The sequence below is a fragment of the Ranitomeya imitator genome, chromosome 5, assembly GCF_032444005.1.
Source record: "Ranitomeya imitator isolate aRanImi1 chromosome 5, aRanImi1.pri, whole genome shotgun sequence".
Classification (NCBI taxonomy): domain Eukaryota; kingdom Metazoa; phylum Chordata; class Amphibia; order Anura; family Dendrobatidae; genus Ranitomeya; species Ranitomeya imitator.
In genome coordinates this window covers 713,605,795-713,618,561 of record NC_091286.1, presented here as the reverse complement: position 1 = coordinate 713,618,561, position 12,767 = coordinate 713,605,795, and the positions used below count along the sequence as shown (strand labels likewise).

General features: G+C 41.2%; 1 protein-coding gene across 1 annotated transcript in view; it reads right to left on the bottom strand.

The window, feature by feature from the left end:
• The window catches only part of LOC138638936 (oocyte zinc finger protein XlCOF22-like), a 57,342-nt gene that overhangs the window by 36,176 nt on the left and 8,399 nt on the right, over window positions 1–12,767 (bottom strand). The window contains exon 2 of the mRNA XM_069728694.1: window positions 6,360–6,500. Within this exon, the coding sequence (XP_069584795.1) occupies window positions 6,360–6,500 (141 nt within the window). The remainder of the gene's footprint in view (window positions 1–6,359; window positions 6,501–12,767) is intronic.

Below are 12,767 nucleotides of genomic sequence, written 5' to 3'. Positions count from 1 at the left end.
CCATGTGTCCCTTCCCCCCTGTACCTGGGCGGGCTAATCATCTCCACCCTCTAGCTTCCCTGCAGAATCTATTCCCAATACCTAATAAATGGAATAACTTCTCTCAGGATGATCGGATCAGTACACGGGAGGTACCAACGCATGCGGTTTGTTCTGCCGGTCGTACAGGGATCAAACCTAGACCCATTCGATCACTGTGGGAGGCTGATCTCTATATCTCAGGTTCCAAAACTCTCACTGACCTGGGAGTTGCACAATTTCTTCAGGGCTATGAGGAAATTTTTTACGAGCCTGTACCTCGGACGATGCGTCAATAATTCATAATGTTATGTTGTAGATGGTCCAGCTGGGAAGACAATAGACGTGTCCTCCTGTAGCCACCTGACATGTATGCTTTAATTGAGCCCCCAGGCACCTCCATGCCCCCTGCTGGTGTGGCTTCCTCAATCAAGCTTTGAAGTGCCATCTGCCTGCTACACTGGTCTAGTCCATTACTATACTAAAGCGTCTTCATTCAAGTAGGAAAAAGGTGGGGGCCAGGAGTGCTCATGTCCCTGCAGACGTGTGACCAGGTGAATTCTGATACGAGACAAAATGGAGTCAGGCCGATCTCTGATAGGAGGCCAGCGTTATGCCCCATATCCAAGATGGCGGCTGCTCCCTCCTCACAGCTGCAATGAAACAAAGAGTGGAAAAAATGTAAAGAGGTCTGAATACTTTCCGTACCCCCTGTATATCTATATCATAGCAAAGCCTATACAGCTGCTATCACATCCCATTCCAGGATAGCACGCTGCCTTAAACACATGAAGGACCACAGACCTCAGTTTACCCCTCAGCAGGTGACAGAAATATAGAAAAGTTTACCTCTCCACTCAGCAGATAATAATAGAAATATAGAAGAGTTTACCTCTCCACTCAGCAAATAATAATAGAAATATAGAAGAGTTTACCTCTCCACTCAGCAGATAATAATAGAAATATAGAAGAGTTTACCTCTCCACTCAGCAGATAATAATAGAAATATAGAAGAGTTTACCTCTCCGCTCAGCAGATAATAATAGAAATATAGAAGAGTTTACCTCTCCACTCAGCAGATAATAATAGAAATATAGAAGAGTTTACCTCTCCGCTCAGCAGATAATAGAAATATAGAAGAGTTTACCTCTCCACTCATCAGATAATAGAAATATAGAAGAGTTTACCTCTCCACTCAGCAGATAATAATAGAAATATAGAAGAGTTTACCTCTCCACTCAGCAGATAATAATAGAAATATAGAAGAGTTTACCTCTCCGCTCAGCAGATAATAATAGAAATATAGAAGAGTTTACCTCTCCACTCAGCAGATAATAGAAATATAGAAGAGTTTACCTCTCCGCTCAGCAGATAATAGAAATATAGAAGAGTTTACCTCTCCACTCATCAGATAATAGAAATATAGAAGAGTTTACCTCTCCACTCATCAGATAATAATAGAAATATAGAAGAGTTTACCTCTCCACTCAGCAGATAATAGAAATATAGAAGAGTTTACCTCTCCACTCAGCAGATAATAATAGAAATATAGAAGAGTTTACCTCTCCGCTCAGCAGATAATAATAGAAATATAGAAGAGTTTACCTCTCCACTCAGCAGATAATAGAAATATAGAAGAGTTTACCTCTCCACTCAGCAGATAATAATAGAAATATAGAAGAGTTTACCTCTCCACTCAGCAGATAATAATAGAAATATAGAAGAGTTTACCTCTCCGCTCATCAGATAATAGAAATATAGAAGAGTTTACCTCTCCACTCAGCAGATAATAGAAATATAGAAGAGTTTACCTCTCCACTCAGCAGATAATAGAAATATAGAAGAGTTTACCCCTCCACTCAGCAGATAATAATAGAAATATAGAAGAGTTTACCTCTCCACTCATCAGATAATAATAGAAATATAGAAGAGTTTACCTCTCCACTCAGCAGATAATAGAAATATAGAAGAGTTTACCCCTCCACTCAGCAGATAATAATAGAAATATAGAAGAGTTTACCTCTCCACTCATCAGATAATAATAGAAATATAGAAGAGTTTACCTCTCCACTCAGCAGATAATAATAGAAATATAGAAGAGTTTACCTCTCCACTCATCAGATAATAATAGAAATATAGAAGAGTTTACCTCTCCGCTCAGCAGATAATAGAAATATAGAAGAGTTTACCTCTCCACTCATCAGATAATAATAGAAATATAGAAGAGTTTACCTCTCCGCTCAGCAGATAATAGAAATATAGAAGAGTTTACCTCTCCGCTCAGCAGATAATAGAAATATAGAAGAGTTTACCTCTCCACTCAGCAGATAATAATAGAAATATAGAAGAGTTTACCTCTCCGCTCAGCAGATAATAGAAATATAGAAGAGTTTACCTCTCCGCTCAGCAGATAATAATAGAAATATAGAAGAGTTTATCTCTCCACTCAGCAGATAATAATAGAAATATAGAAGAGTTTACCTCTCCACTCAGCAGATAATAGAAATATAGAAGAGTTTACCTCTCCGCTCAGCAGATAATAGAAATATAGAAGAGTTTATCTCTCCACTCAGCAGATAATAATAGAAATATAGAAGAGTTTACCTATCCGCTCAGCAGATAATAGAAATATAGAAGAGTTTACCTCTCCACTCAGCAGATAATAATAGAAATATAGAAGAGTTTACCTCTCCGCTCAGCAGATAATAATAGAAATACAGAAGAGTTTACCTATCCGCTCAGCAGATAATAGAAATATAGAAGAGTTTACCTCTCCACTCAGCAGATAATAATAGAAATATAGAAGAGTTTACCTCTCCACTCAGCAGATAATAATAGAAATATAGAAGAGTTTACCTCTCCGCTCAGCAGATAATAATAGAAATATAGAAGAGTTTACCTCTCCACTCAGCAGATAATAGAAATATAGAAGAGTTTACCTCTCCGCTCAGCAGATAATAGAAATATAGAAGAGTTTACCTCTCCACTCATCAGATAATAGAAATATAGAAGAGTTTACCTCTCCACTCATCAGATAATAATAGAAATATAGAAGAGTTTACCTCTCCACTCAGCAGATAATAGAAATATAGAAGAGTTTACCTCTCCACTCAGCAGATAATAATAGAAATATAGAAGAGTTTACCTCTCCGCTCAGCAGATAATAATAGAAATATAGAAGAGTTTACCCCTCCACTCAGCAGATAATAATAGAAATATAGAAGAGTTTACCTCTCCACTCAGCAGATAATAATAGAAATATAGAAGAGTTTACCTCTCCACTCAGCAGATAATAATAGAAATATAGAAGAGTTTACCTCTCCACTCAGCAGATAATAGAAATATAGAAGAGTTTACCTCTCCACTCAGCAGATAATAATAGAAATATAGAAGAGTTTACCTCTCCACTCAGCAGATAATAATAGAAATATAGAAGAGTTTACCTCTCCGCTCAGCAGATAATAGAAATATAGAAGAGTTTACCTCTCCACTCAGCAGATAATAGAAATATAGAAGAGTTTACCCCTCCACTCAGCAGATAATAATAGAAATATAGAAGAGTTTACCTCTCCACTCATCAGATAATAATAGAAATATAGAAGAGTTTACCTCTCCACTCAGCAGATAATAGAAATATAGAAGAGTTTACCCCTCCACTCAGCAGATAATAATAGAAATATAGAAGAGTTTACCTCTCCACTCATCAGATAATAATAGAAATATAGAAGAGTTTACCTCTCCACTCAGCAGATAATAATAGAAATATAGAAGAGTTTACCTCTCCGCTCAGCAGATAATAGAAATATAGAAGAGTTTACCTCTCCACTCAGCAGATAATAGAAATATAGAAGAGTTTACCCCTCCACTCAGCAGATAATAATAGAAATATAGAAGAGTTTACCTCTCCACTCATCAGATAATAATAGAAATATAGAAGAGTTTACCTCTCCACTCAGCAGATAATAGAAATATAGAAGAGTTTACCCCTCCACTCAGCAGATAATAATAGAAATATAGAAGAGTTTACCTCTCCACTCATCAGATAATAATAGAAATATAGAAGAGTTTACCTCTCCACTCAGCAGATAATAATAGAAATATAGAAGAGTTTACCTCTCCGCTCAGCAGATAATAGAAATATAGAAGAGTTTACCTCTCCACTCAGCAGATAATAATAGAAATATAGAAGAGTTTACCTCTCCACTCAGCAGATAATAGAAATATAGAAGAGTTTACCTCTCCACTCAGCAGATAATAGAAATATAGAAGAGTTTACCTCTCCACTCAGCAGATAATAATAGAAATATAGAAGAGTTTACCTCTCCACTCAGCAGATAATAGAAATATAGAAGAGTTTACCTCTCCACTCAGCAGATAATAATAGAAATACAGAAGAGTTTACCTCTCCACTCAGCAGATAATAGAAATATAGAAGAGTTTACCTCTCCACTCAGCAGATAATAGAAATATAGAAGAGTTTACCTCTCCACTCAGCAGATAATAATAGAAATATAGAAGAGTTTACCTCTCCACTCAGCAGATAATAGAAATATAGAAGAGTTTACCTCTCCACTCAGCAGATAATAGAAATATAGAAGAGTTTACCTCTCCACTCAGCAGATAATAGAAATATAGAAGAGTTTACCTCTCCGCTCAGCAGATAATAATAGAAATATAGAAGAGTTTACCTCTCCACTCAGCAGATAATAATAGAAATATAGAAGAGTTTACCTCTCCACTCAGCAGATAATAATAGAAATATAGAAGAGTTTACCTCTCCACTCAGCAGATAATAATAGAAATATAGAAGAGTTTACCTCTCCACTCAGCAGATAATAGAAATATAGAAGAGTTTACCTCTCCACTCAGGAGATAATAATAGAAATATAGAAGAGTTTACCTCTCCACTCAGCAGATAATAATAGAAATATAGAAGAGTTTACCTCTCCGCTCAGCAGATAATAATAGAAATATAGAAGAGTTTACCTCTCCACTCAGCAGATAATAATAGAAATATAGAAGAGTTTACCTCTCCACTCAGCAGATAATAATAGAAATATAGAAGAGTTTACCTCTCCACTCAGCAGATAATAATAGAAATATAGAAGAGTTTACCTCTCCACTCAGCAGATAATAGAAATATAGAGGAGTTTACCTCTCCGCTCAGCAGATAATAATAGAAATATAGAAGAGTTTACCTCTCCACTCAGCAGATAATAGAAATATAGAAGAGTTTACCTCTCCACTCAGCAGATAATAATAGAAATATAGAAGAGTTTACCTCTCCACTCAGCAGATAATAGAAATATAGAAGAGTTTACCTCTCCGCTCAGCAGATAATAATAGAAATATAGAAGAGTTTACCTCTCCACTCAGCAGATAATAATAGAAATATAGAAGAGTTTACCTCTCCACTCAGCAGATAATAGAAATATAGAAGAGTTTACCTCTCCGCTCAGCAGATAATAATAGAAATATAGAAGAGTTTACCTCTCCACTCAGCAGATAATAATAGAAATATAGAAGAGTTTACCTCTCCACTCAGCAGATAATAGAAATATAGAAGAGTTTACCTCTCCGCTCAGCAGATAATAATAGAAATATAGAAGAGTTTACCTCTCCACTCAGCAGATAATAATAGAAATATAGAAGAGTTTACCTCTCCACTCTGCAGATAATAATAGAAATATAGAAGAGTTTACCTCTCCACTCAGCAGATAATAATAGAAATATAGAAGAGTTTACCTCTCCACTCAGCAGATAATAATAGAAATATAGAAGAGTTTACCTCTCCACTCAGCAGATAATAATAGAAATATAGAAGAGTTTACCTCTCCACTCAGCAGATAATAATAGAAATATAGAAGCGTTTACCTCTCCACTCAGCAGATAATAATAGAAATATAGAAGAGTTTACCTCTCCGCTCAGCAGATAATAGAAATATAGAATAGTTTACCTCTCCACTCTGCAGATAATAATAGAAATATTGAAGAGTTTACCTCTCCACTCAGCAGATAATAATAGAAATATAGAAGAGTTTACCTCTCCACTCAGCAGATAATAATAGAAATATAGAAGAGTTTACCTCTCCACTCAGCAGATAATAATAGAAATATAGAAGAGTTTACCTCTCCACTCAGCAGATAATAATAGAAATATAGAAGAGTTTACCTCTCCACTCAGCAGATAATAGAAATATAGAAGAGTTTACCTCTCCACTCAGCAGATAATAATAGAAATATAGAAGAGTTTACCTCTCCGCTCAGCAGATAATAATAGAAATATAGAAGAGTTTACCTCTCCACTCAGCAGATAATAATAGAAATATAGAAGAGTTTACCTCTCCGCTCAGCAGGGAGATGATCTCCAAGGCGAGGTCGATTATTCTTCTGGTGATCTCTTTCTCCATTCGAGGTTGGTGATTCAGGAGAGGGAACGTAAGAGAACTGGATGATCTGGAGGGATCTGGTCCTGCAGGCGTCTTTGATAGAGAGGGTTGAAGTCAGAGGGATCATTCATAGATTCAGAACATATTGAGACATGTTTTTAGAGCTCCCATCTCCAAAGTCACGTCCAGGAGCTTCTCTGTCCTCCATCTACATCCATAAACATTACTATGGCATTTGCCCATCTGCAGATGTAATCGCAGCCGCTCTTGAGGATTGTTACAAGATTTGGGAGGTGTCTATGGGAATTGTCGCCCATTCATTCAGATAAGCATTTGTGAAGTCAGGCTGATGTGCCCGACCTCTTCCCAACAATCTCAGCTTTTGTTCATCCCTCTGGTCTTGGATGGGGTTGAGGTTTGAACTGTGTGACCCCAATAAGCCCATAGCACTATCCTCCTCCAGCACCTGCACAGCATTATCCTCCTCCAGCACCTGCACAGCGGGCACAATGCAGTCAGGGGGTGAAGAAGTGCGATCCGTCACTGCACAGAACACGTCTCCTCTAGAGTCCAGTGGTGGTGGCTTTACACCACGTATGGTTCAGTCATCGGCTAGTATTCCTATATGCACGCCACCCAACGTTCAGCATTGTGCTTGGTAACGTAAGGCTGCAGGTGCTCGGATATAGAGAACCCGGCAGTGTCGCAGTGTTTGTGCGGATGTAAATACCGGAGGAAATCTTGACTTCTCAATATCACACATAGGTGATAAAGGAAGATTCACCAAGAAATATCATGGGCGGACTTGTTACGTAGGTGGCTCCCAGCTCGTCCATGTACATACAGTGGGGCAAAAAAGTATTTAGTCAGTCAGCAATAGTGCAAGTTCCACCACTTAAAAAGATGAGAGGCGTCTGTAATTTACATCATAGGTAGACCTCAACTATGGGAGACAAACTGAGAAAAAAAAATCCAGAAAATCACATTGTCTGTTTTTTTAACATTTTATTTGCATATTATGGTGGAAAATAAGTATTTGGTCAGAAACAAAATTTCATCTCAATACTTTGTAATATATCCTTTGTTGGCAATGACAGAGGTCAAACGTTTTCTGTAAGTCTTCACAAGGTTGCCACACACTGTTGTTGGTATGTTGGCCCATTCCTCCATGCAGATCTCCTCTAGAGCAGTGATGTTTTTGGCTTTTCGCTTGGCAACACGGACTTTCAAGTCCCTCCAAAGGTTTTCTATAGGGTTGAGATCTGGAGACTGGCTAGGCCACTCCAGGACCTTGAAATGCTTCTTACGAAGCCACTCCTTCGTTGCCCTGGCGGTGTGCTTTGGATCATTGTCATGTTGAAAGACCCAGCCACGTTTCATCTTCAATGCCCTTGCTGATGGAAGGAGGTTTGCACTCAAAATCTCACGATACATGGCCCCATTCATTCTTTCATGTACCCAGATCAGTCGTCCTGGCCCCTTTGCAGAGAAACAGCCCCAAAGCATGATGTTTCCACCACCATGCTTTACAGTAGGTATGGTGTTTGATGGATGCAACTCAGTATTCTTTTTCCTCCAAACACGACAAGTTGTGTTTCTACCAAACAGTTCCAGTTTGGTTTCATCAGACCATAGGACATTCTCCCAAAACTCCTCTGGATCATCCAAATGCTCTCTAGCAAACTTCAGACGGGCCCGGACATGTACTGGCTTAAGCAGTGGGACACGTCTGGCACTGCAGGATCTGAGTCCATGGTGGCGTAGTGTGTTACTTATGGTAGGCCTTGTTACATTGGTCCCAGCTCTCTGCAGTTCATTCACTAGGTCCCCCCGCGTGGTTCTGGGATTTTTGCTCACCGTTCTTGTGATCATTCTGACCCCACGGGGTGGGATTTTGCGTGGAGCCCCAGATCGAGGGAGATTATCAGTGGTCTTGTATGTCTTCCATTTTCTAATTATTGCTCCCACTGTTGATTTCTTCACTCCAAGCTGGTTGGCTATTGCAGATTCAGTCTTCCCAGCCTGGTGCAGGGCTACAATTTTGTTTCTGGTGTCCTTTGACAGCTCTTTGGTCTTCACCATAGTGGAGTTTGGAGTCAGACTGTTTGAGGGTGTGCACAGGTGTCTTTTTATACTGATAACAAGTTTAAACAGGTGCCATTACTACAGGTAATGAGTGGAGGAAAGAGGAGACTCTTAAAGAAGAAGTTACAGGTCTGTGAGAGCCAGAAGTCTTGATTGTTTGTTTCTGACCAAATACTTATTTTCCACCATAATATGCAAATAAAATGTTAAAAAAACAGACAATGTGATTTTCTGGATTTTTTTTCCTCAGTTTGTCTCCCATAGTTGAGGTCTACCTATGATGTAAATTACAGACGCCTCTCATCTTTTTAAGTGGTGGAACTTGCACTATTGCTGACTGACTAAATACTTTTTTGCCCCACTGTATACTGGCCAGTGACCGGATCAGACATACAGTGGGTACAGAAAGTATTCAGACCCCTTTAAAAAAAAAATCACTCTTTGTTTCATTGCAGCCTTTAAGTAAATTCAAAAAAAATCCATTTTTTCTCATTAATGTGCTCCATTGTGAGTGGGGTAAAAAAAAAAAAAAAAAAAAAAAGAGATTTTTGCAGTTATTAAAAAAGCAAAACCTCCTTCACCCGCTTTCCTCCCCCCCCCTTTTTTTTTCCCTTTCTTTTTCTCTTCTTTCTTTCCTCCTATTTCCGTTTCTTTAATTCTTTCTACTTCTGCTTACTTCTTATATCTAACGACATTCTATACTAATATAAACGATTAAATATAGCTAGTAATGCTTGATTGCCTTTGATGCTGTTTATATGTTTCAACTATGAAAAGTATCATTGCTAACTTGAAAGTGTTATCGTTGGCAGTGGCCAACTACATTTAATATTTGCTGAGACTTTCTCTATTTGTACGATCTACGGGTTGTACCCCGTTGAGTTTAATAATTGTTTCAGCATTGTACCATTGTTTGAATTGTTTATTTGCTTCAATAAATCTGATTTATACAAAAAAGCAAAACCTAAACCTCACATGGTCATGAGTCTTCAGACCCTTTGCTCAGTATTGGGTAGAAGCCCCTTTTGAGCTCGTACACTCATTAGTCTTCTTGGGAATGATGCAACAAGTTTTTCCCCCCCTGGATTCGGGGATCCTCGGCCATTCTTCCTTGCAGATCCTCTCCAGTTCCGTCAGGTTGGATGGTGAACGTTGGTGGACGCCATTTTCCGGTCTCTCCAGAGATGCTCCATTGGGTTTAGGTCAGGGCTCTGGCTGGGCCGGTCAAGAATGGTCACAGAGTTGTTCTGAAGCCACTCCATATTTTAGCTGTGTGCTTAGGGTCATTGTCTTGTTGGAAGATGAACCTTCGGCCAAGTCTGAGGTCCAGAGCTCTCTGGAAGAGGTTTTCATCCAGGATCTCTCTGTACTTGGCTGCATTCATGTTTCCTTCAATGACAACCAGTCGTCCTGTCCCTGCAGCTGAAAAAACACCCCCATAGCATGATGCTGCCTCCACCATGCTTCACTGTTGGGATTGTATTGGGCAGGTGATGAGCAGTGCCTGGTTTTCTCCACACATACCGCCTAGAATTATCACTAAAAAGGTCCTTATTCATCTCATCAGAGCAGAGAATCTTATTTCTCATAGTCTGGGAGTCCTTCATATGTTTTTAAGCAAACTGTATGTGGGCTTTCATATGTCTTGCACTGAGGAGAGGCTTCCATCGGGCCACTCTGCCATAAAGGTCTGACTGGTGGAGGCTGCAGTGATAGTTGACTTTCTGGAACTTTCTCCCATCTCCCTACTGCATCTCTGGAGCTCAGCCACAGTGATCTTGGGGGTTCTGCTTCACCTCTCTCACTAAAGGTACCATCACATTAAAGTGACGCTGCAGCGTCGCTGTGTGGTCGCTGGAGAGCTGTCACACAGACAGCTCTCCAGCGACCAACGATGCCGAAGTCCCCGGGTAACCATCGGGTTACTAAGCGCAGGGCCGCGCTTAGTAACCCGATGTTTACCCTGGTTACCATAGTAAATGTAAAAAAAAAACAAAAAAAAAAAACTACATACTTACATTCCTGTGTCTGTCGCGTCCCCCGGCGTTCTGCTTCCCTGCACTGTAAGCGCCGGCCGTAAAGCAGAGCGGTGACGTCACCGCTGTGCTCTGCTTTACGGCCGGCGCTGACAGTGCAGGGAAGCAGAACGCCGGGGGACGCGACAGACACAGGAATGTAAGTATGTAGTGTTTGGTTTTTTTTTACATTTACTATGGTAACCAGGGTAAACATCGGGTTACTAAGTGCGGCCCTGCGCTTAGTAACTCGATATTTACCCTGGTTGCCAGTGAACACATCGCTGGATCGGCGTCACACACGCCGATTCAGCGATGTCAGCGGGAGATCCAGCGACCAAATAAAGTTCTGGACTTTCTTCCCCGACCAACGATGGCACAGCAGGATCCTGATCGCTGCTGCGTGTCAAACACAACGATATCGCTATCTAGGACGCTGCAACGTCACAGATCACTATCATTATCGTTCTAAAGTTGCTCAGTGTGAAGGCACCTTAAGGCTCTTCTCCCACGATTGCTCAGTTTGGTTGGACGGCCAGGTCTAGGAAGACTTCTGGTGGTCCCAAACGTCTTCCATTTAAGGATTATGGAGGCCACTGTGCTCTTAGGAACATTGAGTCCTGCAGAAATTCTGTTGTAACCTTGGCCAGATCTGTGCCTTGCCACAATTCTGTCTCTCAGCTCCTTGGCCAGTTTCTTTGCCCTCATGATTCTCCTTTGGTCTGACATGCACTGTGAGCGGTGAGGTCTTATATAGACAGGTGTGCGCCGCTCCAAATCACGTCCTATCAGTTTAATTACACACAGCTGGACTCCAATGAAGGAGGAGAACCATCTCAAGGAGAATCACAAGGAAATGGACAGCATGGGACTTACATATGAGTGTCTGAGCAAAGGGGCTGAATGCTTATGGCCATGTGATAGTTCAGCTTTTCTTTTTTATTTACCTTGCAAAAAATGTCTACATTTTTTTCCAGTCAGAGTGAACATTAATGAGAAAAAAATGAACTTTTTTTAATTTACCAAATGGCTGCAATTAATCAAATAGTGAAAAATGTAAAGGAGTCTGAATACTTTCCGTAGCCCCTGTACATATATTGGTCGGTGACCGGGTCATGCAGCTTTATGTGACTGTCCCATTTATTATGGCTGGACCATACACGACAAGGACATTTTACCGATTGCGTCCCCCCAGTTCTTATAGACTGTAGCTTGTGAGCTCCAATATCTTTCTCCTGGACATTTCTCAGCTTGTCATGTGCTGCTGAATATGTTGGCACTATAGAAATTATTACGGTATATATTGTGTGAATTATTGTCTATACAGTACAGTATGTGCAGAAAGTAGAGACGTGTCCTGGTCGTGTCTCCAGAGAACGTGCACAATGTACAGGAGACACTTCACACTGATTATTTACTATTCTGAGTGCATCCATAGTGGAAAAAGAAAGTTCTGTGAAAAACTGTTCGGTGGGTGCGAAAGACACGCCGCAGAGTCAGAAGCTTCATACAGAGGAGTGGTAATAAGCATCGATGAACGAAGAACCGCCCGCCGCCTCCACCATCAGCAGAGCAGCTTGTGGTGACCGCCCGCCGCCTCCACCATCAGCAGAGCAGCTTCTGGTGACCGCCCGCCGCCTCCACCATCAGCAGAGCAGCTTCTGGTGACCGCCCGCCACCTCCACCATCAGCAGAGCAGCTTGTGGTGACCGCCCGCCGCCTCCACCATCAGCAGAGCAGCTTGTGGTGACCGCCCGCCGCCTCCACCATCAGCAGAGCAGCTTGTGGTGACCGCCCGCCGCCTCCACCATCATCAGAGCAGCTTCTGGTGACCGCCTGCCGCCTCCACCATCAGCAGAGCAGCTTCTGGTGACCGCCCGCCGCCTCCACCATCAGCAGAGCAGCTTCTGGTGACCGCCCGCCGCCTCCACCATCAGCAGAGCAGCTTCTGGTGACCGCCCGCCACCTCCACCATCATCATCAGAGCAGCTTGTGGTGACCGCCCGCCGCCTCCACCATCAGCAGAGCAGCTTCTGGTGACCGCCCGCCGCCTCCACCATCAGCAGAGCAGCTTCTGGTGACCGCCCTTTTTACAGATGGGTTACAAAACACCTCCGTGCATTTTTGAAGAATAATTTTAGCCGAGGAGGACGACAACTTGCAGTAACAAAAAGTCTATGTACATAGATGGTGTACAGAACGACAAGGTCTCTCCATCAGTGAGGACAATTGTATCTTGTAACAATGGTTTCCCCGGACA